The sequence below is a fragment of the Pelobates fuscus genome, chromosome 3 (assembly GCF_036172605.1).
Source record: "Pelobates fuscus isolate aPelFus1 chromosome 3, aPelFus1.pri, whole genome shotgun sequence".
NCBI lineage: Eukaryota > Metazoa > Chordata > Amphibia > Anura > Pelobatidae > Pelobates > Pelobates fuscus.
In genome coordinates, this window is record NC_086319.1 from 318,838,071 (window position 1) to 318,865,252 (window position 27,182).

At 37.5% G+C, this 27,182-nt stretch overlaps 1 protein-coding gene across 1 annotated transcript; it reads right to left on the reverse strand.

The window, feature by feature from the left end:
• Window positions 1–201: 201 nt before the first annotated feature.
• LOC134603181 (aminopeptidase N-like) lies at window positions 202–26,853 on the reverse strand. The gene is made up of 20 exons (XM_063448914.1): window positions 26,066–26,853; window positions 25,363–25,505; window positions 22,536–22,678; window positions 22,129–22,258; window positions 21,717–21,871; window positions 16,367–16,480; window positions 15,369–15,512; window positions 15,059–15,124; window positions 14,782–14,847; window positions 14,420–14,598; window positions 13,101–13,174; window positions 11,637–11,770; window positions 10,907–10,962; window positions 9,448–9,595; window positions 8,429–8,520; window positions 7,683–7,787; window positions 5,253–5,420; window positions 3,111–3,251; window positions 1,658–1,739; window positions 202–351 (listed from the first exon to the last, which is right to left on the reverse strand). Exons 1-20 carry the CDS (start codon window positions 26,758–26,760, stop codon window positions 202–204), a joined length of 2,985 nt encoding a protein of 994 aa, XP_063304984.1. The 5' UTR covers window positions 26,761–26,853.
• Window positions 26,854–27,182: the final 329 nt, after the last annotated feature.

Consider the following 27,182-nt stretch of genomic DNA (forward strand, 5'->3'; position numbering starts at 1 on the left):
AATGGTTTATTAAGCAATGTGTCTAACTCAGCTACTATGATCTTACATTTGATTTAAATGCTGAATTTCTGACAGTTCTCACATTATTGAATAATCCTACTAGGGTTATAACCTCTGTTTTACATCATTGAAATAACCCTTCATGAGTATGAGAAGAGTGCTGAGTTTCAGATGGTACTTGGTTTTATTGCATCATTAAGGTTATAATGCATCATTGAACCATTTCAATACAGATTCTTTGTTTTCATCCACCCATCTGATGTTTGCCTTCGTCTTCTCAATGGCTTGTTCCAGTGTTCGTGTGGCCGTCCCAAACCCAATATCCTGGTTGTCACTTTTGAACTGCTCCAACTAAGACATAGAAACATGGAGTTTGATTGGCATATTCACAAGAAAGACTGTAAAGCGTGCCATCTCGGACATATGTACACAAGGACCTTCATGTGGTTCTCCTTAGCCAATCTAGGGACCAGGGCATCAGGGAACTTGTATGTCTACAATATCTGGATATAAATCTTGGGGCACCCTCGGACAATAGCAATTAAGCAAGACTGTTATGCAAGACCAAAAGTATCTAAATAATTAGTGATTTCACATATTCTGGAACTTTATACAAATTAAGCAGAAAAATAAAATACACTTTTTAAAAAAAATGACATCTAAATATTGTCTTTATACTGTGAAGTGGCATTATAGCATTGCTATGATGTCACTGCTTTGAAAATAGAACTAAGACATTATGGAGCTCTTTATGATAATGAGCTACATGACAGTTATCTGTAGTTATTTATGCTGTATAGAGGCGGTTACAGCTAATGTTAGGGTTGTTTATGGTAAAATCAGTTTAGGATTGGGGAATGTTTAGAGTTAAGGAGATTTATGACTATTATAAGGGTGGGTTTAGGCTTAATGTGGATTTAGGATTAGGGAGTACCTGTCCTCAAGTCCTTTAACTCCTATCACATAGCTTTTCCAGGCTGAGAATGATCAGAGTTAGAGTCCACAACATGTACGCTAACCCTAAGCCTCTGAACCTTAGACCTTTTGTGACAGCATTTAAAATATCACCTTGTTTAACCACACTGTATTGGTGTTGTGTTCTTATGAACTCAGCAATATTTCTACTTTGTTCAAAAGGTGCTTGGCATTTAAACCACGTGATTCTCTCTGCAAGATTTCTCAATATGCATTAAATACATATTAAGGAAATCTCTAATAAGCTTTTTCCTAATCTACTTGATGCTTTGAAGTGTATGTGAGGCATCAATTCAGCAAACCTTGCAATCACAGTGTGTAAAAAAAGTCAGAAGGATGATGATAATAAATGAACTGATCCTCATATTCATAAAGACCCCATTTTACCTCCTTCGGGCCATATTGGTTTACACGTGGCCTTTATTTATATATTTATATTATTTATAAATGCATTTATTTATCAAAACGTCACCTAGTAACTTCCAAATTGTCATCAAACTCCTCTCTGTGCTAAGCTGACCCACATACATAACTAGATTATCAAACCCTTGTTCTAAAAGCGATGGGTAGCGTTAGAAGTAAGAACACATAAAACATTATACACAATTGTCTTAACATTGCAACTATATATACTATAGTAACTCGCTCCACATGTCCTTAAAACAGCATTTATATTTCTTACCTGCTGTAGTTCATACTCAGTGGAGAATCGGCGAGTGACACGTTCAATCAAGTTACCGAAAGAGAAAGAAGAGCCTCCAAACCTAAATAGAGATAATTAAAAAAAACACACACAAAAAAAAAAAGAAATGAGGGAAGACATCTTCACAATTTATCAGACATTATAATAAAATTCACATCAAGTTATATAAAATAATAAAATAAACTGATATATAAAGCAAATTAATTCGTGATAAACTGAAACCGGAATATTCTCAGACTTACTCCTGCCACTCGTGTACACAAATAATGAAGAAAATAATTTCTCGTTTTCTCTAGCATTCACTTTCAACAAATTTCTCTGCACAAAGCACCAGCCTGCCCTTTCTGCAGAGGAACTGTAAATGGTAGCCTACTCCTTCAGCAGCCTTCACAGTCTGTTTAAACAGGATCCTTAACGTTTCTAGCTCATGTGAGTCAAACGTGTCTTATTGCATTTACTTGCATTTTTTTGTCTGCTGATTGTACACCACTATGGTATAGCTTGGTACTTTAATTATTAAAAAATAAAAAAAGCCAAATTACAAGACTTTATTCTAGCAGTCAGGAAGAGACAATCCCTCTGATATGCAATTGTACTTACTGAACAAAACACAGAACTGTTTATACTAGGAAAGGTCTTGCAGGTTTAAACATTAGGGAACACTTTAAGCTTGAAAAAAGCTCTGTTTTTCACATGAAGCTTTGTTCCCTATTGTTCAATAAACCTACCTTGGACCTTTCCTGGTATAAGGAGTCCTATGTTTTGTCAGATATGTCAGTGGCTTCTACTAAGGGCTTGAGGCACTTAGGTGTTCCTTCTTACGTGTGCTTTCTCATACCTTTGTCTAATTGTACTTAACGATCAATATTATATTTATATTTTGATGGCATTTATTTCAAGTTAAATTCCCCCAAATAATCAAGATTCTTAAAAATTCCCTAAAACAGGGTATTTCTTCTTTTTTTTTTTTTGCCATCCTCTTTTTGTCACACCTCATATAGGTAATACGGTAGAAATTAGTTTTGGCTTCTGTGTTAAAATATAAGACCCTGTATGAAATATTGTGATACAAAAGATCACGTATAATTTCTTTAAAAAACAAAAAAATTGAAATGGACTAAAATTGGTCATTTGGATTTACTGATGAATAGCAATCTCTACATGAAATTGCTATTCTCCAAATGCCAACCCTCTAAATTGTCGTCCTAGTTTTTTTGTATGTGTTTTTTTGTGTGTGTTTTTTTAAACAAATAAGAACTTAGTAGTGAATAGGCTGAACAGTTTAAAATGATGTGGCTTCATACCTGTGTCTGTTACCTGCCCCACGCCATTCCCGGAGAGGTTTGAACTTGACCATATTACACATACTTTTTTTTTTTTTGCAACATATAACAAAGAAAATGCAAATCTAGCCACTTTAATGTCCACTTACTGGCTGAAGATTATACTCCATTTTGCCCTTACAAAGTCCCAAGCAAGACCCTGTCCAATCACGTTATTGCAAACGTTGCTTATTGTCGACACAGTGTCTTGTCTGCGAATTTTAGTCGTATCTATAGAAAATTCCAGGAGTCTGTAGGAAAACAATTGCAGGATTAAAACAATGTTTGCCTTTCTAAGATTTGAGCTACTGTTAGTATAATCTCTCATCCTCAGAATGTTGCTAATGCTCCAAGGCAGAGGTCAAAATTAAATAAATCCTGGTTCTAGATTGCTTCCACTTGTCATGGCGACAGATTCAATTACAGTATATTTGCTCACCAATACGCTGGAGAGGAAGTAAGTCCATCTTTTTTTTTTTCACAATTGCTCTATAAAAATATATTCATTTAATATTCTGAACCTAGACATTTTACCACTAGACTTAAAATGTTGTTTTTCTTATTTTATTTTATCATTATTAATTTCAAAAAAAAGGGTTACACTAACCATTAAACAATATTATAAGAAAAGTTTTTGTTTTTGGTAAGAGTATCCTTCCCTATACTGCTCCATCCACCCCCCCCCCCCCCCACCCAAAAAACAAAAAACAAAACTACTTACCTACGTTCAAGCACCAAGACCAAGTTCTCCTCATAGCATGATACTTATGTTGTGCATGATGGTAACAGATGCCAAATTTGCATAGAATTCACATTCTGGCCCAGTGACAGAGGTGGACATATACCTCTGGCAGCAGACTGGTGATATTCTATATGTTCATTGTGAAAGCTATGAAAGTGAAGTGATCATGGCGCTTTGAGTAACCCTTTCAAGTAGCTTTGTCAGTAGAAGATATTTTTATGATATGCTCATAAAGACTGGGCTAGGGAAAGTGTTGTCATTTTGCAGGATCCTCCATAGACATTAGTGTTGTACTTTCCCGCAAGCACAAGAGTACAGCATTAAAGTGCACTGCTGGTGTGTAAAGCACCAGGAGTTGAAGAAACAAGATGGTGGAGTCAATGGGGAATGCACCATAGTTGCACCACCAAGCCACTGCACCCAAAGAAACAATGTCACCATCGAAGGTTTTTGCAAAACATTGCATATTGTATCCCATTTAGTCTATCTCCTCTACAACTTTTTTGGTCTCTTACCCTCCAATTTGTGTTTCTTCCTTTCCTTTGTGTCTCTTACCACCTTTTGCAACCTTACACCTTTCTGTATCTTATTCCATTTTATGTTTCTTATTCCATTTTGCCCACTTCTGTCTCTTACCCATCTTATGTGCCTTTTACTTAGCCCTTCTGTGTCTCTTACTCACCTTTATTGAGTAACTAACTCCCTCCCTTTTGTTTCTGCAACCCCCTCCCCCTTTTCTGTCTCTTAGTCTTCCCCCTCTTTTGGCTCTTACCTGCTATTGTAGTGTGACCTCATGGACAGAGGTGGAGAACCTTATTAATCCTATACCAGTACAGTCAGGGGGAAGTGCCCTATCAAGCCACTGAGAGCAGTTCCCTGGTACACCGTGTAGAGGACAAAGAGGATCCTCTACATCGTACAGCGAGACCACTCAACACAAAAGTGACCAGCGGAAGAGGGGGTGTACTCACCTTCTCTCTGTCACCCAAGGTGGACTGGGGGGCATGTCAATATATTTGGGCACTACGCCCTAAGTCTTACCAGGGCGTCCTAAAACAGCTGCCTGTACAACTTTACAGTAGTGCCAGCCCAGCTCTTCATATTAAGCATAAGTTTTTTGTTTTTTTTTAAGAAATTTATATATAGCATGCTTTTTAATTTTTTTTTTTATTAGGGTTGGAGTAATCCTTTAAATTAATGAAACACTGACATTAATTTTAATATCAACACATAATTTATATGTTATACTATGCCATCTTGTATTTTTTCTTTAATTCAGGTATATTGAATATATGTTTTTAAAGAAATGTAACTACACAATTTTAATAATGTTTAATTGAAAGATTCTAAATTCTGGGCATGATAAATAACACTTGGAAACCTGTATTATTTGGTAATAGTTAGTGGCACACACTTTGGAGATGAACATGTTTCTTTTTAGTTCAGATATATTAAAATAGTAATTTTATAATCACAAAGCACTTGCACTATGTAGGAATTCAGATCTCACCTGTTGAGTAACCAGGGCTCCTTGGTGCAGGCCAGAGCAGCCCTCAGTTTGTCTGCTTCTTGTGCAATGTCTGTTGAATTAAATTTTTCCCATATAAAATCCCATTCTGCTTCTCCTCCTTGAGCTACAGCAGTGCAGTAAATGGTTGATCTCAGATTTGGATGAATGCTATTATATACAAACACAAACAAAATGTAAAGCATGTAAAAGTTATCTGGTGAATTTCCCATAAATAAAAAATAAATATCTATTTATTTATTTTTTTATTAACCTGTTCAAAATATTGCAGACTTTTTTTTAAATAGAACAAGACCAGATGAAGAAAAAGAGTATGCGATAAATTTTGCTTTAGAGAATTGTGCTCTAAACATCTGATCTACAACCAAAAATGTGTTTTACTGAACTAGATTTAATTTTTATTTACAGATAAAAAAATAAACGGTAAAATCCCTGATCCCCATAATACACTAAATTGAATTTTTTTTTTATTGAATAAATAAAAATGAGTTATCAAGCAATTAAAGAAACAAGTCAAATAATTGTCCCTTTTCAAGATTTACAAAGGAGAAATACACACTTGACACCTTTCAAAGACAGTTCTTTGGGCAGCATTAATAATCCCCTAAGACCTTATTAAGAGGAAGGGCTCTGCTTTTTCCTCACTTTTTATGGGATTAATAAAGTTCTGTATCTATTCCCTGGCTTGTGGGAAAGGAACTCCTTATAACAAAAAAATGCAAAAGGAGAAGTCCTGCAACTCTGCTTTGTATACTGAAATATACAACTATTTCTATTTTAGCAAATACTCATAAATAATCGTATCTATAGCACCAAATTAGCACACATATAATCAGGCACAAAACAATTTATGATATAATAACCAATTATATATGTGTACTATTATACTGTTCCATATAATTATTTTACCTTTTATCTTTGATTGTATTGTTTGTTTGTTTTTTTAAATAAAAGTACTTTTTTTATTGGACCTGATCTTCTGCTGCTGAATCCTGAGCTATATATCCTTGGTGGGGAAAATACCACCCAAGCCAATTGGATTGAGCAAACCTCAATCTGCTATGAAGCATGTGAGTTGGTTTTTATTACTTTTATTGCTCTTTACATTCATAATGGTACGAGGTTTTAATTTTATGGTACGCACTATTGTGGTTTTTTATTTCACTCTACTTTCAAGGACAAATATCCACATCACCTATATCCTTAGGTGGGGATCATACTACACACATTACTATTGGAGCCAATACTTAGGCTCCATAATATGTGAGTGTACACCTATCTCCATATCTACCGCTGCTTATTAGCTCAACATACTACACAATACACTTTTATTTTGTCGCTTATATTTTTTTGAGGATATCGCTATAAAGAAAACTTGAAGACTCTGTACCACAATATATCCATAGGCAGGGATCATTATGCCCAGGCATGCAAGTTGGAGCTGTATTTAAGCTCCCTGAAAGTGTGAGTGTACAATTTTACATTTTCCTTACTCTATTAAGAATTTTTCTAACTTACTACACTATCAGTCCTTTTTACTCTTACTTTTTTGTCATTACATACATTCTTTAAAGGACACTTCAGGCGTTACACCTTCTTTTCTTGTTTTATTCTAAATTCTATCGGACAAAAGAGACTCCATTTTTGGTGATTGAGCTTTCTGTGGACTATATCAGTATCGTACAAGCGTTGAATTTTTTCTGTTTTTATATATATGATTATATATCTTCCTTGCCCATTTATGCTCTTATTAACCATTTATATAGTCACTCCATCATTAAGTCATGGTGTATGGAGCTTGTGACATCATATTTCTTATAACTGAAGGGATTTACAATACTTACTGAATCTTTATACCTCCCCACATTTTGCATTGAAGTATATAATCTCACTGATACAAAAACTATCTTGTAAGGTGTGTATATGTATTGTATTCACAACAGGAGGACATAGTCTTAAATTAGAGGGGCAAAGGTTTAAAAATAATATCAGGAAGTATTACTTTACAGAGAGTGGTAGTGGATGCATGGAATAGCCTTTCATCACTGCAACCCTGAACCCGCACTTTGTGGGGTAGCAGGGGTAACGTGGAACCAATCAGTGTCCACCTCAGGTTTTAACACCATTGTCATTGCCCTGTCATAGTTTCCTCTTGGTTCCTCGCATAGTATGTTGTATGTTTCAGGTTCCTTTCTGTTATCCTGACCTGGCTAGTTATATAATTTTCCATTTTTCGAGTATCAGAAATTTTGCCTATTTTTATGTTTACGCTTTCTGTCTTTTTTTTTTTTACCTTAAACATTCTAAACTCTGGGAATAAGTCCTTTCTGCCTTTGTATTCTTGGGTAGCTATACTTGTATGTTGGGTAGTGTAGCCTTGATGCACAGATTCTATTTCAACAAGAATCTTACCTCTTTCCATTGTCTCTCCAGTCTTTGAAGAGGTCAGATGCAAGTTTACCACATTCAGGAATTCCATAGGCACACGCATTGCTAATAGCATTGACTTCATTGTATCTGAGGTAGAAAATGGTAAAGTCAAGATCCCCAATGAAGACATTATATATTTTTTTGCTTTTCTGATCACTCACAATTCCAAAGTTGTTGTTTTTTTTTTATATATATATATTCGCCTCTATTACTTTTTGGACCATCTAGGGATTTTGAGATCACCTGTCTTGATCTTTTGCCTGTCTGACATTGATGTTGGTACAATACGTATGGCAATTTGGAAAGACCCAATAGCTGCTAGGAGCATAGCAGTACATTTTCAGACAAAAAGTGGTTGTGACTGTGGAATCCACCAATAGTTTGTACCTTAAACAAATTACATTGGGTCTAACCAATCTTCATAATAGCTTCCTAATGTTCTCACAAATGGATTGCACTCAAGTTATATGGAAATACGCAAGTTTTTCTTTTGTAGCTCAACTATAATGGTAAATAACGTAGGCAATTTAATTCAGAAAACTTCGGACACGGCAAGCTGTGCTATGAGTTCCCTGATGAAGCCTTGCTGTAGTTGGAATAGTTATCTATGCTTTGAAGGTTTTATGCTGCTCCGAACCCCCCTCTTCAAATCTAATGTCTAACAAAGGAAAACTGTGAATATTATAGAATCACTGTACTTTATAGTCAATCATTGCACTCCAACTTACTGGTCAGTTAATGATATTGGCCTTGTTTCAAAGTTACCAGTCCGAATTTCAAAGTGTTTATACAAAGGGAGGACTTGCTTCTTTAAATATTCCTGTCAAGAAAACCATACATAATTTAAGTATATTTTTTTTTTTATAATTTTTTTTGCTTTTCAAAACCAATACAAACAACTTACTATTATTTACACATTAAGAGTTCTATGTATTTTTAATATATTTTTTTTACACCATCTCTGAAAGCACAGACCACACCATCTCTAGAAGGAAATCAGTATGACAACAAGCTGAGGGATGTTCTCAAAGCAATCAAAAGGCAGACACTTCGGGAGGACAATGAGGAAGACTTGATAGGACTTGAATGATCACCAGCACCCTGTGCTATTAACTGAGTTAAGAGTTAACTGCCTTGACTATAGACATTAATTCAGGTGCAATATGTAACTCTCTGCTCCCATGTGCATTATTTCATTTTTTTTTTTTTTTTAACTTATCTTTTTTATTTTTTTTATTTCAGTTTTTTTTTTTTTTTTTTTTTTTAAAACATGTATTTTTATTGAAAAGAAAAATAAACCATTACATCAATAGCAATAGCACAGGGCAAGGATGGACAGAGATCAAATTACGCCAAAACAGTAATACTATACAAACAGTGGTCCACACCTTGTTTTTTTTTTTAAATTACTAGATATACAAAATCATTGTAGTTTGTTTTACAAAGAGTCTGAAAATTGGCATATAAATTATCTACTGATTTATACAATATAAAAGAAAATCGGATCGATAAAGCAAGGAAAATAAAGAAAAAAGAGAAAAGAGAGAGGATTTCAATTCAGGAATTGCTTCGTGGTTCTAAGAGGTCTGTAAAAGAGTATGTTATTCCAGAAACCAATTTCCCCATACTGCTATTCCTCTCGCCTCTCTCTTACTACCTCACAGTATTTTTGAAGATAAGCCAAGAAATGGCTGTCCTGCTTGACCATGGGTGTGAAAAACTGTAAATTGTAGAAATAAAAGACTACCTTCATAGGTCCGTAAACCTCTGAGCGATCAAACATCTGCAGAAAGTAACTTAGACTGTTCAGCGTTGCCTGCCACGGCATGTATTCAACATCCTTGGAGAGAAATTTGGTGGTGTCCAGAGCTCTTGTTGTAGGAACATACTTGGCTCTAAAACATAAATGAAATATTATTGTTTTAATCACATCCAATATGATTGGAAAAATAAATTCTTACAGAATGCAGAGCATTATTATTTAAAAAAAATATTAAAATAGGTAAAAATAATGAACCTATACTTTTTTAGGTTTTCATGAGGGATGTTATGAGGACACTAGCATATATAAGATTTAGTAGAAACTGCTAAAGATTTAAAAAATACTTGAATCATTAATGGTTATCTGCATCTACTTCTTCTGGCCCTCTCCAGTTTTGGTAAGGGGAGGGGATATTTTGTGATGCACAATTGCCTGGAGCGCTTGAACAGTAGGCTTCTAAATTGCATTTACCCCACAGTGTCAGTTGTGGAACCCCTCTAAATTGATTTGACTCTTTGTTGACTGCAAATAATTACATTTAGACTAGACAGTTAGTGGGATCCATTGCAGTATTGTATTGAAATCACCAATCTTGTAGTTGTAATACTGTCGCTATGATGAGGTTATTTTGGAATATTGGTGGTATATTCTGGCTTGGAAAAAAATGGCACCCAATGCGTCCCTTTATTAAGAGACTTAGGCTATAAAATAATTTAGTTTTTACACCAGTTCTTTGCACATTTAGTATAAATGAATAGTTTACACTGTTAATCAGATCTGTTGTAACTGAAGCAAATATCAGTGAGGTTTTCATTCATGAGTTTGTAGAATTAAAAAACAGAAATGCAATTATATTACGCAGTGGCTTACCCACGTGAGGTGTTGACATATATTCCTTTTAGAACAAGCTGGTACATATTAAAAAGTAGATTGTATTGTTAACTCTTTGAGATAATATTATAGTAGATAGATCAGGTTAAGTGGGATTACTGTAATCGATTTTTAACTTCTTGTATTTTTTTTAAAAGTGTATTGCAAATAATAATTCTTAATGATTTTTTATTTTTTTTTAATGTTGTGTATTGATTACTTTGGAAAATGTAACTTTTTTACCTGCCTATGCAGCCATGTTGTGTCAGACGCTATTGTTAACTGACCTACTGCTGCTAAACCTAACTTGCTTGCTGCTGCTGCAGGGTTCTCACGGAACAATCAATGCAGCAGACAGGTTAGGTTGAGCAGCTATTGGTTAAATGACAGTTAAGTCTGATTATACATAATTATAATAGTTTATAATAATAAAAAAAAACATTCTATCATTAAATGTATTACACTTTTAAATAATGAGAAGTTGAAATTGTATGACAGTTATCCATTACATCTGGTATTCAATTTATCACCAAACTAATTTAATCCTCAGCTTGAAGTTGTAAACAAGGCCCACCTTGCTAAATTAAAGGCATCGTCAATGATCTGGGCACGGTTGATAACAGGAATACTCTGAAAAAAAAAGAATGCCTTAATCAACATTAAGCTTTCATCTACAAAGAAAGAGTCTGTTACTCCCTGACATTCCGGCTTATTAGGTCATGTCATGTAAATTGGCAAATTAAAGAAATATACTATATAAGTTAGACTTTGCATCAACTGTCAACAATCACCATAAATTTGCCATAAAGTGTAGAGTATATTCATACTTGTTACATATTTACCAACATTTCACATGGACAAAGAGGGACGCTTTCATTTTAGGGGTGCGGGCATGGCTGGGAAATTTGTTGTGAGCTACTAATAATAATAATTTAGAACAAGAACAATGTATTTATTTAAACACATTTCTAAACACATTTATTGTAGTTTGAAGACACATTACGGGGACACATTACTAGCAGTATTACTGTGGTGGAGCTCTGTTACACACTCATACAAATTAATAATATGAATCTTATAGAAAACAGAGGCATTAGCATAGAAAAGAGGGACAAGGGACTTAAGCCCAAAATAAGGACTGTCCCTCCCAAATAGGGACACTTGAGAGGTATGCTGTTAACTAGTTTTTCCTAAAGGACCCTCCAGGTGAGTAACTTTTAGGTCAGTCTAGTAGCGCAACAAATGTTGAGCCTGATGTGTAGGCTAATAATTCCAATAATTCCTAATCAACACATACTACTCACCGAATGGTCTGTTTCCAACTGATTAATGAGCTTGTTCCAGTTGGCATCATCATAATTAATCCTGTAGTACCCTGTTACATTGATGTTTGCCAAAATCCATTCATTCCCAATCGTCTTAAAATTATTTTCAGTGTCTAATCACGTAGAATAAAAAAAAAAAAAAAGAAAGGTTATTAATAACACATTAAAATAACTGTCCATGTATAATTTTAATGTTTATTTTATATTGTCAATGTTTCAGGCAATAAATTAATCATCTACATCAAAAACATGATATACATGAATAATGACATCAGGCCAAAACATTGTATGTCTGGTGTCCATCTGGATTCATTTGTAGTTTTAGTCAGCCGCTACTATGTAGTCTGTGTTAATTGTCACGGTTACTTTTGGGGGAATAGCAGATTCCCCTCTATGGAGCTCTGATTCCTTGAATTCTACTGTGACTCGTTCTATTTACATCACCTTTTGGCTTATTATATTCTATAGGCCCCTCATTTCTGATACAGATTTGTAAGTACAGTGCCAAAATTACCTTTGGCATTCATGCTTTATTGACCGTGTATGCTGTCATTCTCAGTCACCCAAAGGAGGATACCCGTGCCTTCCTTAAAACATGTATGAACATGGTACTGAACATGTCAGAGCAGCAACAGTTAAAACACTGGCTTATTGCAGTGTGGCCCAGGAGCGTAAACGTCAATGCCCCCTGTGTTATACTGTCCCTGGAATTTATAGGAATATAAGCACGTATATGTGATAGGAGAATGGACTCAATCAAATAGGATTGGGGACATAAGATCTGAAGCTCTGTTTCCATTGCTATTCCACAAGATAAGGGACGGGAAGCAGAAGGTAGGCAGTTGCCTATTCACCCAGTGCAATACACAAATCAATGATCATCCACTTTCACATATGTTACAGAGATATATGTTAATCTGAATTTTACAATTTAACTGTGCAAATGCAGGCATAGTAACTGAATTTGCATACACAATTTGCTTTAATAAATATCCATAATGAATGTCTTGTTGTAACTATAACTAACGTATCTCTCTAGTTACTACCCAAAAGTGGAGGTGTTGGTTCACCATAGTAACACGATCAACACTGGTAAATGTGTTCTCACTGTCCTCCTGCTCAGATGATGGTACATTGGGATTTATAAATTCGTAACATTAGTAACTTGAACATGAAAATCAGTTTTCCAGATTACCCTCCATTTGTTCACATTTACATCAAATGTAGAAACTATTTAGAAACTATAATCATCTTTGTGTCAAATTATCACCCATTTTTGTATTGGCACAATGGTTAATTCTATGGAAAGATCAAATATCCTTCTGGTTAATAAGAGAAAGCATGTTGTTGTTTTTTCTTATCTCTCAAAGAAAGCAATTAAAGCAATTTACAAGAAATAAATACAGTAAATTAGAAAAAAAAATTAAAGAGATGATGTTCTACCTGATTTGCGTTGCAGCCAAAATGAATGTTGTGTTGAACTCTTGAAATATGTAATTGGAACAGTCCAGGTGTAACTATAACAAGATTTGATAGACAATACACATGTAAAATTTGTCTCTAATAGGCATAAGCAATTCATTTTGTTCCCAATTAAATTTACAAAGTGTACGAATTTCCCGAGTGTCAAAAAACAAATGGAAACTAACAGATCCATAACCAAGTTGTTTTTGATTCTTTAGTTTTGCTAGGGATAGCAGATTGGGGAGTTATCTACTAAATAACTGCAAGATCAAAATTAAGAAAAGGGCAATTTAGCTTATATGTCCCTAATTTGGCACTTTGTAACCATATGACTGCCACCTTCATTAATTTCCCATAGGAAAAAATGCCAATCCGAGTTTTGGAAAGTAACATTTTTGGATACATTTTGGTTCATCAGAATTGATTATTTTGAATTTCAAACAAACTGAAATCTGTAAATTAACAGAACAATTATTTCCATGTACACATCTCTAGTTCCTAAATGATGAAAAGAATATCAGTGTTATTATTAATGTTTCACTTTCTTAAGAAAGATAATAGATTTTTTTTTTCCCTAAAGCAAAAGAAGTTAAGTGCTATCCTTAATGTTACCTTTTTTGAGTTTTAGGGGTGTAGAAGGACAAGAAGAAAAATGATTTTGGAGGAGGTAGATTATTATGTCAAGCAAATGATCTAAAGAGTCAAGTAAATAAGTAGAGGTTTATGCAGAACTATTTTAATAAACTACATTAATATTTCAGTTATTTTTATATATGTACAGCAATACCTCTATCACCTTTCCAGAAGGTCAAGTTTGATATTTGGATGTTAGAGGCTAAGGTTTGCTTTGTTCGTGAGCTAGATTATACAAAAAATATGCAAATGTCCAGTATATCTTCCAATTTGAATATTCTTCTTTTCTTCCCCTTCATGCACTACCCACCTCTCTCTCTCTCTCTCTCTCTCTCTCTCTCTCTCTCACTCTCTCTCTCTCTCTCATACTTCTCAGGTTCTCTATTGCTTCCACCTGATTCCAATTTGCAGTGTTGAGGAAAGCAGTGGGAGGATTATACAATTCCCACTCAATAACGTTACCTTAAGCACCGCCACTCCTTTTTAAAAGAAATCATTTAAAAACATGTATCTCTGTTTAAATAAGGACTTCAGAGGACTATCACTAACATATGGATATATCAGCTCCTCTATGTACATAAGTGCATCCCCTCCATTTTATTTGCATCCTTCATCATTCTCAACTCTACCAAGCGATTAAGCAATGTTCTATGTTTTGTACATACTTGAACTTTGATGGACGTGTCACCACGGAATCTGGATCCAAGAGGAAGTGTTCCTGAGTTACAACTCCAGTTGTTGTGTCAATTTTCACGACTGGGAATCCCATCTGTAGAACCCATGTGTCCATAATGTCAGCAATTGACGCAGGTAGGTTTAATGCTGGACCTGTCTTGTCCACTGCCTGCGAACAAGGAACTTAAGTGAAATAATACAGCAAATATAACAAAATAAATTAAAGAAATAGCTGCTCAGACATAACACATTTATCCAGCCCAGTGGCCAGAACAATAATAGTACACTGCAAGAAACAGATATTTATATATATTTATTATTTTAATTATGTATTTCCAATAGTATTACTTACAACTTGCAAATGCTTCCACAAATCACTGTACACAGTATTATCATACTCAAATTCTTTCAGGTAGGTCTGAAAAACAATAAAAACAATATTTTTTGTAATATTCATTAAAATGTTGAATATCTATATATCTCTATATATTTTATAATATACACAGATTATCAAAACGTAACCAATAAATAAGTATATAAATAACAAATAACATTGGGTTATGAATATATTCTAACCAGCCTTGAAACACAAAGAAATAGCGTATTCTCTTTTTCGAAAAGATACTTACAAACAATCCTTCAACAAACACCTCCTCTGAGATAAAGTTTGATAACATCCGAATGACTGAAGCACCCTAGATGAAAACGAGAAGAAAGCTATATAGATAAACTACATACATATAACAACTGACAATTGTGGCACAAGTATTTTAAGCTAAAGGTAAATTCCTCTTGATACCAAGCACATTGGTTCCATAATAATAACAAACCAAAATAATTATAATGATAAGAGGTTTATTTTCCAGAAGCTGTAAGGTAAATGCGTATGACGTCCGGAACCATTATTCAGACTGGCCTGCAGGATAGTAGATGACCTACCTTGCTATAAGCGATGGAGTCAAACAGTTGACTTATTTCAGCTGGAGTGTTCACCTCTTCCTCCGGTGATGTCAGTGGGTGAGAGGAACTCAATGCATCAACGGCCATTACTCTGTATATATCATATAGCACTATCAAGTCTTTCTGTTAAAATATGAAACAAAACAGATTAAGGTACATTTAGACATACTATATTTTTCAGTCCAGTTAAGGATACCAATAACTTGGATAATGGAGGTTTACATGGAGTTTTCATGGTTTCTCTAATCTTGTTTCGCAGGATGCACTAAATAAATTAGACATTCCATTTCAGAATAATATGAATCTGTTACAAAGATTCAGGTCATCATTGGCCTTAAGTTAAATGGACTTTCCAGTGCCAGGAAGACAAATTGTTTTCCTGGCACTACAGGTCCCCTCTCCCTCCCACCTCCCATCCCCGGTTGCTGAAGGGTCAAAAAGGGTCAAAACCCCTTCAGTGACTTACCTGAGGCAGTGCCGATGTCCCTCAGTGCTGCTTCTGGGTCCGCCCACACTCCTCCCTGTTACCATGTCATCCGGCGGGGGAGACCGATCATGCCCGCCGGCGGGGGGAGACCTAATGCGCATTAGACCTCTCCATAGGAAAGCATTGAAAATGCTTTCAATGCTTTCTTATGGGGATTTTAGCGACGCTGGAGGTCCTCCCATAGCGTGAGGACGACCAGCGACGCTATAGCGCCATACCTGTGCTAGAATCCCGGAAGTGCCCTCTAGTGGCTGTCTAGTAGACAGTCACTAGAGGAGGAGTTAACCCTGCAAGGTAATTATTGCAGTTTATGAAAACTGCAATAATTACACTTGCAGGGTTAAGGGCAGTGGGAGTTGGCACCCAGACCACTGGGTGGATGTACCTCTTTGATCAGAACATAGCTAATGTAGGTCTTCTGAGATGAGAACACAACCCGTGTGTTCCCTCAACCAGCAAGAATGTTATTGTAAAAAGATATTAAACCTACTATGTTCCAGGTGGGCTCTGCATAGTCTGTTCCCAAATACTCCACGTAGGAGGCAAAACCTTCATTCAGCCACAGATCATTCCACCATCGTATGGTCACAAGGTTTCCAAACCACTATAGAAACAAAATAAACATAAGAATGAATATTGTCCAATGTACACCCTTTCTCAGTTACTTTGATACTACAGTTATATTTTGCTCATCAAACTCTTCCTATAGGGCTTTTTTATGGCTCCAGCATTATTAATAAAATCTTATAGTTACATGCAATGAGTCTCTTTTATTCATGAGATGTTTTTTTTCTAGGTAAGGAGATGTAATGTCAGTAGTAAAATATCTTGGTATGGTGATCATGGTTTGGCTGCAATATCATTAATAAAAAGATAGTTAGATTGTTGTAGCCCCAATATTTCTGGTCCTGTGCTTTGTTGAGTCAGGCCAAGTTCTGGGAGGCCAGTGTAGCCGTATGTATCTGATGATCTTATGTATAGATATAACTTCAACATTATAAGTGTGTTAGTGCTCCTACTTCGAGTGATGTCTGCGCTGGGGTAATTTGTTACACCTTTACTTTTGACACCTACAGTGATGCCACTGACAAGGTACCAAAGGTAGTTCTGCTACTGTAATCAAATCATTAGCCAGGAACCTAAGCATAGCATGGATACACAATTTGGAGTTCTAATTCAGAGGCTAGGAACCACTGGCTAATACAGTGATGTGAGCATATTGCTCTTAACAATGATGAGTATTTATACTCTGATAATGAGCACATTACAATATATTATAATAACAGTAATCTATACGTCAAAAATGCTCATAGTTGTTCTATATAACACTAATGATCTCACTGTATTGCAAAATAATGCTATCTGCTGAGTAATCAATAATAGAGGGCAGGCTGCTTTGTATAATTATAATAAGTAGCCACAGTATGTATAGATAAAAGCACTGTATAATCTAACCCTAATAGGATAAAAAAAAAACTAGCAAACATGTTTGCCTTAATAACACCCAAACCCATAATATTTCCCCAATGGAAATCCAAAACATTAGACCACGCCCAGCACAATTCAAAAACTCCTACCACAGTAAAAAAAAAGACCCTCCAAAACACTCCAAAGGAACCATCTCAATTGAAGATTCCAGTTCCCATCACATGCTTCCCCTTTTTGATTTCACTTCTCTCTTTCTGACACCAATGTGCCTCCTATTTGTTTCCTGCCAAATCTGTGCACATTGGTATACTGACAATTATTATTTCAAAAATGACTGTCAGTATTAAAAGTTGTTATTTAACATGGCGCCATGTCACATAGGTAATGTGAGCAGCCTCTTGATTAATCAAACTTTAATAAAAGGAGCTAGCATGTAATTACTCCTGCCCAAAGATGTGGCATGGTTTCTGATTGCATGTTAATTTCCCAATATAATTCTTATATACTTTTCGTATATCCAAAGCAGTGAGTGTTGTGCTGGAGGACCCCTGAAGACTACACAGCAGGATATTAATGATAGTGATTGGCAAATGTATTTTATTTTAAACTTTTTATTTTAACATGTTCTGCTCTGCTTAAATTGGACTGATGGACTTGGAGAGCAAGTGACCAACATATACATATTTTCGAAGAGTGGCAGATGGCAGTTAGTATATTAAAGCACCAACAAGTTCCCTAGCGCTGTACAATGGCTGGACTAACAGACATGTATTTGTAACCAGACAGGTTTGACACACAGGTACAGAGGGGTCGGGGGCCCTGCTCAATGAGCTTACATGCTATAGGGAGTGGGGTAATGTGACACAAAAGGTAAGGGTAGGGTAGAAAAGTAGGTTGCTAGGATAGTGTTCATTGAGTGCTTAGTGTTTTGTTTTGATGACAGTATCAGGAGAGGAATCAGGGTGCGGGGAGGAAAAGCTGTTCACAGTTTAATTGATATGCTTTCCTAAAGAAGTAAGGAGCGGAGATTGGGTGAAAGTCAATCAGAGAGGAGAAGAGTGTTCCATAGGAACGATGCAGCCCTAGAGAAGTCTTTAAGGTGAGGTTAAGGTGAGAATCAGAGGTAGGAGTACAAACAGAGGTTGGACATAGGTCTTCATAGCGTAGTGCATAGCGTAGGGGCCTAGATGGGACATATTTGTGTATTAGTGAGGATAAGTAGGTCGGAACAGCATTGTGTAGAGACTTGTAAGCAAGTGTCAGGATCTTAAATCGAGTCCTATATCTTACGGTAAGCCAATGTAGGGACTGACAAAGGGGGGAGGCGTGGGAGGTACGGGCGGCCAGGAAGATGAACCTTGCCGACGCATTCATTATAGACTGTAACGGGGCAAGTTGGGAACACGTAAAACCACTGAGAAGCAGATTACAGTATTTAAGGCGAGAGAGGACAGCGGCATGTGCCGTACCAGGCATTAAATAGGGTCGGATGCGCACAACATTTTTGAGTCTGCCTACTTGGAACCACCACCCATTCCACCACCATCCTGCAGGCACTTAGTGCTATGGTAGGCGATGTAGTGTGTGTTGTAGGGGATGTAGTATATGTGTATAGGAAATTCAGTGTTTGTAGTGGATGTCATGCGTGTGTATAGTGAATGCCGTGTGTGTCAGTTAGGAAGTGTGCGTATAGTGGATATAGTGTGTGTATAGTGTACTGTGTGCGATCGATGCAATGTGTGCGTGTGTAGTAGATGCAGTGTACACATTCTGTGTGTATAGTGGATGCAGTGTGTTTAGAGGATGCAGCCAAAGCTCAGGTAAGTGAGGGATGGGGGAAAGGCTGCAGGGAGACATGGGGACACAGACACTAGGGGACACTAGGAGACACTAGGGGACACTGAGACACTAGGGGGCACTGAGACACTAGGGGACACTGGGAGACATAAGGACACTTGGGAACACTGAGACACTACGGGGCACTGGGAGACCTGGGGACACAGACACTAGGGGAAACTGTGAGAGATGGGGACGGTGAGAGACTTGGGTTCACTGTGAGACATAGTGACACTTGGTGACACTTAGACACTGGGGGCACTTGGAGACCTGAGGACACTGAGACACTAGGGGAAACTGTGAGACATGGGGATGGTGAGAGACTTTGGGACACTGAGACATTGGGACACTGGGAGACATAGGGGCAATGGGCAACATGGGAACCCTGAGACACAGGGAACACAGTGGCCCCATGTCTCCCAGTGGTCCCTAGTCTCTCAGTGTCCCTATGTCTCCCAGCCAGTGTCCCTAGTGTCTCAGTGTCCGCATGTCTCCCAGTGTCCCTGGTGTCTCTCAGTTTCCCCATGTCTCCCAGTGTCTCTGGTGTTTCTCCCTGTCCCTAGTGTCTGTGTCCCTAGTCTCCCAGAGTCCCCTAGTCTTTTAGTGTCCCATGTCTCTTCCAGTGTCCCCTAGTGTCTCAGTGTCCCCAGGTCTCACAGCTTCCCAATGTCTCTAAGTGTCCCCTAGTGTCCTAGTGACAAGGGGACACTAGGAGACATGGGGATACAAACACTAGGAGACACTGGGCAACATGGGGACATTGAGACACTAAGGGACACTGAGAGACATGGGGACACTGGGGGACACAGGGAGACATAGGGACACTGGGCGACTTTGAGACCTGGGAGACATGGGGCACTCCCCGTGTCCCCATGTCTCCCAGCCAGTGTCCCTAGTATCTCAGCGTCCCCATGTCTCCCAGCCAGTGTCCCTAGTATCTCAGCGTCCCCATGTCTCCCAGTGTCCCTGGTGTCTCTCAGTGTCCGTAGTTTGCCAGTGTCCCTAGTGTCTCAGTGTTTCCTAGTCTCCCAGTGTCTCAGTGTCCCAATGTCTCCCAGTGTCTCAGTGTCCCCTAGTATAAAAGAAAAGATTTCAGGCACTCACTTTGATAGATTTAAGTAGGTTTATTGGACACCACAACGTTTCGACCTGTACCCAGGTCTTTATCAAGTCTCCAGTGTCCCCTATGTATCACAGTGTCCCCTATATATCAGAGTGTCTCAGTGCCCCATGTCTCCCAGAGTCCCTAGTGTCTCTCAGTGTCTGTAGTGTATCAGTGTCCTTGGTGTCTCAGTGTCCCCTAGTCTCCCAGAGTCACCTAGTATCCCAGAGTCCCCATGTCTCACAGTGCCGCCAAGTGTCTCAGTGTCCCCTCGTGTATAAAATAGATAAATAAATCTCACTGTGATAGATTTAAGCAGGTTTATTGGACACCGCAACATTTTGGCCTGTACACAGGTCTTTATCAAATCTCCAGTGTCCCCTTTATATCACAGTGTCCCATATGTATCACAGTGTCTCAGTGCCCCATGTCTCCCAGTGTCCCCTCGTGTCTCAAAATCACCCATTGTCTCCATGTCTCCCAGTGTCCCTAAGTGTCTCTGTGTCCCCAGGTCTCTCAGTATTCCCTAGTATCTCAGTGTCCCGATGTCTCCCAGTGTCCCAATGTCTCTCAATGTTCCTTAGTGTCCTAGTGACATGGAGACACTGGGAGACATGGGGACACAGACACTAAAGGACTAGGAGACATAGGGACACAGACATGCCCCCTTTTTGCTTTTTGGGTATGTTTGCCCCTTTCGGCAGTTCTGGATATGTGATTTGCGTCAGTGGCCCACCCTTTTACCCTGTCCATAAACTTCCTCCTTTACTGGACACTGTTGTTAGGGGGTATGGATTTACTTGAAAGATGAAAGCATGAGATTAGCATAGGGTATGTGTTTTCTCATAGCTGCATCCTGTGAGTTTCCCTCCAGCACCATCTCCACCAGATGCTTGGGAGGTAGGACTGTTTTAGTGTTTTTGGTCAATAAGATTTTGTAATTAGGCCCATCATAATTATCAGCACCAGGCCCACTGGGCTCTAAATCATCCCCCACCCCATGACTCCTTTCCTGCAACTGTCAAAAATAACCTACCAAGCACTCAATAAACCCTTCTCGAACAAACTATTTATTCCCCTACTTTAAGCCTTTGTGTCACTATACCTCACTCCCTCTAGCATGTAAGCTCATTGAGCAGGGCCCTCAACCCCCTCTGTTCCTGTACGTCCAGTGGTCTGATCTTAATTATGTGTCTGTTAATCCACCCATTGTACAGCGCTACGGAATTTGTTGGCGCTATATAAATAATAAAATAATAATAATAATAATGCAGTGTGTGTATATAATCTATGCAGTGTCTGCATAGAGGGTGCAGTGTGTGTGTTTGTATAGTGGATGCAGTGAGTGTCTGTCTGTTTGTTTTCCCCCTGTCCCTGCCTCTTATCTCTGGGAGGACATCGCATTCCACGGTGATGGTATCTATCTATCTGACTGTCTTTCTATCAATTAATGTATCTATAATATTTTATGTACCTGATGAGCCAGCTCATGGGCTACCACTGTGGCCACTCTCTCCTTGTTGCTAATAGACGATACTGCAGGGTCGTACAAAAGAGCTGTCTCTCTGTATGTCACCAGGCCCCAGTTCTCCATGGCTCCAGCACTAAAATCAGGGATGGCCACCTGGTCTGTACAATAGATTTTATAGTTAACAGAAGAGTTGTAATAGCAAACAAAATAATTAACTGTCATTAAAAATATATATATTTTATAAAAAGGTTTTATACCAGAAACCTATTAATACAACCAGAAATTGTCTTTGAGTTCCCCCCTTTTGTCATGCTGTTCATTTGATACATATGAATATGCATATGATTTAAATTCTAGTTACCAATTATTTTTTTAATTATGATTTTGCTATAATGCTTGTTGTTTATGTGCTTACCTGATTTTGGCAGAGGGTATGGGATTTTATAATAATTGGCAAAAAAATCCAGAATTGGTTTACTTATATTAAGAGCATATTCTCCTTGGTTCTCATCTTCAATAGCTTTCTTGCGGCCCCAGATCTGAACCTATAGAACAAGAATCTGTGAAATTTACACTTCCTACTTTAGAAAACAATTTCCCTCCTAGATATCTCCTTCTCCACAATCCTTCCCAAAGTCTCTCACAGCTGCCATGCAAATCTGAGCTATATTTACTATTTGATGCAATTATGATACATGAAAAGCATCTCACGCACATGTATGTAAATTGGGGGGATGGGGGGCGGGGTGCAAAAATTATGGTACAGTCATACTATGATGATACATAAAAGATGAACTAGTAACATTTTGCAAAGTAACTTACCCCGGTAGTGGTGCTGTTCCCTGGATCACCAATAGGTTTGAACTGAGAGACTATAAAGGCCACGAGGTATGTGGGCATTTTCACAGTTTTCTCAAAAACTGTTTTAGTCCATACTATTCCATCGATAATTATTTCAGTTTCATCTAAAAAAAAAAATTAGAGCATAACTGTCAAATAAATTACTGTACAAAAGGCAAGACGTGAAATGTTGGATATGTCAAACAAATAATGCATATTCTTTATCTCCCCCACCCCACTTAGTAACCCTAACCAATTCCTCTTTATCAAAAGATGAGATGTCTTATGAAATTAATTCTTGAACAGTTGTACATACACAACCTGATGTTATACAATGTTATAAAACGGACATCGAAACTCCTTTAATTAATTGTATGAGATGTCTGAATGATAATAGAACAAATGGATACAGCTAAAGCATATGGCTAAATTCTTTTTTGTTTATTCCCCGCACACACATGAGTGGAACTGCTCAATAGCAGACACCTTACTGCAGATTTTCAGTTTTTACACAGCATGGCAGGGATGTATTTGCCTAGGGCGGCACTTACAGGGGGGGCGCCAAAAAATGCCACCCCAAGCTCCCAGACAAATGTCTTGTTTGCCTCGTGTTCTGGGGCTGTCCACCTTACTGTGAGTGAGTGAGTGAGTGAGTGAGTGTAGCTGTCAGTGTGTGTCTTTCAGTGGGTGAAAGTGTGTGTCTTTCAGTGTGAATGGGTGTGCCTGTGAGTGTGTGTCATTTTATGTGTAGCTGAGAGTGTGTGCCTGTCAGTGTGTGTCTGTCAGTGAAAGTGTGTGTTGGTTAAACAGTGTGTGCCAATGACTGTATATCTGTCAGTGAGTGTATATCAGTGCATGTATCAATGAGGGCATGCCTGTCAGTCAAAAAAGTGGCCTTGACACGAATTGGGGGGCAAATTTAGATTTTGGGGGTGCACGAATTTAGTCGTGCCTAGGGCAGCACAAATCCAAAATACACCACTGCAGCATGGTTCATAGTTTTGTGGAGAGATTGTTTGTACTTGTGCATAGGGCATCTAGGCATTACATTTACAAGTTGGATAAAACTGGCCTAGCAAAAGAGGAAGTGGAAACTCTACCTTTGCTATATGTTAGCCAGAAGGATGGCATATAGCTGCAGCAATTTTACAAAGCAATGCAGTTATAATACACTCTCAGAGCTCAGTGACTACAAGGTACTACAGTGATTCCCAAATTAGTCCTTAAGGCACCCCTACAAGTCAAGGATTTAGGGATCACCCAGTTGTGTCTAAGGTGTTTTGTTTTTTTCTAAAAACACCTTAGCCACAACTGTGTAATCCCTAAAGCCTTGACTGGTAGTGGTGCCTTAAGGACTGGTTTGGGAGCCACTGGGGTACTATTTGCACCACAATCTTTGCAATCGTGTAATGTTTTATGGGGCTTAGAGTGCCACATTAATTTTGCACAAACAGTACTAGACAATATGAATATCTATAAAATCAGGTTTATAGAAGGAAAAGTACTATGTTGACTACTGCAAGGCTGTTTTATCAATGTCCTATTTCCTATTTCCTATTTTGCTTTAATATATTAATTTGCTTACTTACCTATTGAATATGTGTTTTACTAGATTACTTTTTAATTTATTTTATATAATCCTTTCCCGGAACAATAACATGCGGTTACTTTTATTTTACTTCCACGTTTAAGTGTGACATGAGGTGCCCATGCGGTGTATACTATTAAGTATTTATCAACAGAAAGCATTGTGTATGAAACTGTATATATATTTTTAGTTAGTATTCTGTATTGTATGATGTATATCGCTACACATGCAAATAGTATACGTGATGTGTGTCTCACACTCGACAATCCTTTGTTAGGATAAAACTATAAATGCAATAATACCTTAACGCTGTTCTGCATTTATATTATATAGTCAATATGGCTGTTCCAATATGTTAATTAGTATTTCTGCAATACACCATTTTAGCAGTGTATATTTTTATTTGCATCCACTCAAGCAGTAAAACTTCAGTGCATTTAACAGTTTATATCTTATCACCTGCTTCTCCTCTGTTGAAAATATGACATTATCACTGTAAGAGAAATTAATTAAAGGATGATAATTGATGTACAAATAAAGGGATTTGTGAAATTAACCACAGGGTGGACAAAATTCAGAGTAGAATTTGACAGGTAAATAACTTTGCTAGTAGTTACATTTTTTGTTGCATGTACATATTATAACTGAAACGTTAGAGTTTCATCCTGGCTAATTTCACCGGGAAACGAGTTTAAAAAGTGAAATTTTATTTTTAAAACTGATACAGCTGTTCAGCCAGCGAATAATTAACAAAACAAATTCCAGATTTATTGGCGCCACGTCCCCCGATTACATCCTGTGGGAATATCTGAAGGAGTGGGTGTACGTGAACAAACCGCGTACACTTGAGCAGCTGAATGAGAATATCAATGCAGGAATTTGAGCGCAAGAAGCTCAAACATTAACTAATGTTATGAACAATGCAAATGAAAGATCCTGACTTTGAGAGGCGGCAAATAAAGCTCATTTAAAATATCTTTGGTACCTAGTCAAACAAATCTTTATAGAGTAAGCATTCATTGTATGCAATATCATTGAAATTGGTTCATTAATAAGAAAAAAGGTTATTGACTCCTCAAACCCTACTCTGAATTTTGGCCCACTCTGTATTTGTATATAGTATTGTAAATAAAGGATTTTTGCTTCAACATATTTGAATCTTATCTGACCAAACATATAAGAAATTCATAATTTTAATAGTAATCATACACAGTCACTTACTGATAGGATTCATGTTTGATAGAGCCACATAATCTGGTTTATGTATGATGGTGATGCTAAAAGTGGCTTTCAACGCTGGTTCGTCAAAACAGGGAAATGCCTTCCTGGCATCCGGAGCCTGCATCTGTGTGGTAGCGATGATCCTGTCACAAGAACATATGTTAGATGTTGAAGGGTCTTTAATGTGTGCTGAATGTACTGTCTATAAATTGAAATCTCAGAGTACATATTTATCACATGTCCACCTCTAGACTGTAAAGATCCAACCAGCTCTTTGCATTGCCAGTCAGAGCGTTTCAATTCTGAGCTATCACAGTTGTATTCACTAAAGTGAGAATTAAAAGTTAATTGAAGGTGAATTTCAAGTTTAAGGTCAAAAAGGCTGAACTGTAAAAATTCTCTAAGTCACCTAAGCTTTTGGTTCATCTACTGTGGGCTTAAATTTCAAATTCAGAAGGACATTTATGCTGAGAGCAAGCAGTGGCAATCTTTAGCACTGAATGGCTGAATTTCAGGTTGAGATCTACCTTTTCTGGCACTACAGCCACCTGTTCTTCATGTCTACTACATGCATCATCATGCAACGCAATGCCCATAAGGCTCAATGGGAATCATGGAAATTATTGTTCAAGAACAGCTGGAGAGCTATCCTGGGTTAATCCCAGCCTGTATTGTCATGAGGTTTAATAATTCCAAGACTTACTTGGTTTCTCCATCTTCCACATATTCACTCCGGTAAAATCCAGCCAGGTCATCTGCCAGCTCCCCAACAAACTTAGTGTACAAAGAGTAATTTTTTCCAACTTCCAGGGGGTTAGCAACATGTAGCACCAGATACTGTGTTACTGGCACCTCTTCTACCTTAGACACAGTTAGAGCATTCCCAGAACTATCTATAAGAATAGCTTTGGTATTTGTGGTGAAATTGAGCTTGTTACTGTGGATAATGACAAGGTTGGTTGCTTCTTCACACGTAAAGAAAGCTTCACTTTTTCCATAAAACACATAAAGTCCTTCAGCATTCTTCTCTAGAACTGGCTGCAGCTCAACATCATAATGATATGGTTTAAGGGTTTTTGGAAGCCGGTATTTGTCCCATGGGTCATTAGATGGAGTGGTGGTGGGGGTGGTGGTGGTTGTGGAAGTACTGGAACTGGTGCCTGATGTAGCTCTAGTTGTACTTGTGGTTCCACTCCCTGTTGAGCTTGTTGTCCCACTTGTAGATCCACTTGTTGCTCCCGTTACAGTTGTTATTTCTGGAGGATTGGTCAGATCATGGTTTTTTGCCTTTTCATCAGAATATACAACTGCCAGAGCTATGATAGTAGCTATAGCAGCTATAGAAAAGAAAATACAAACAAAAGCAATCAATTTGCTGATATAAAAGCCCTTTGCCATTGTGCTGAGTGATGGTGGCACAGGAAGAGTGAATACAGGAGCTAGGTTTATATATGTTCCGCTAAGCACGCCAGATGGAGGGGTCGTAGTTATGTAAAAATAATAGGTATAACATTAACTGTGGAGGACAAAGGTTGTGAGCAGATCAGATAAATGATCATATCTTAACTATGTGTCCTATGCACTGATAAGCTCATCTATTTAGCTGTCTATACTATAAACATGAATGCTCTAACTGCTGACAAAATTCTGTAAAATAAAAAGCATAATGATCGTAATGATGCTTAATTCAAAATAATAGATGACATTCTATAAGTAAGTACAGATAAAATGATTTATTAACAATACAATCAGATATTTTCTTATTCTAAGTGATTAACAAGACTGAACATTATTCCATGTCTTTATTAATAAATTAATGT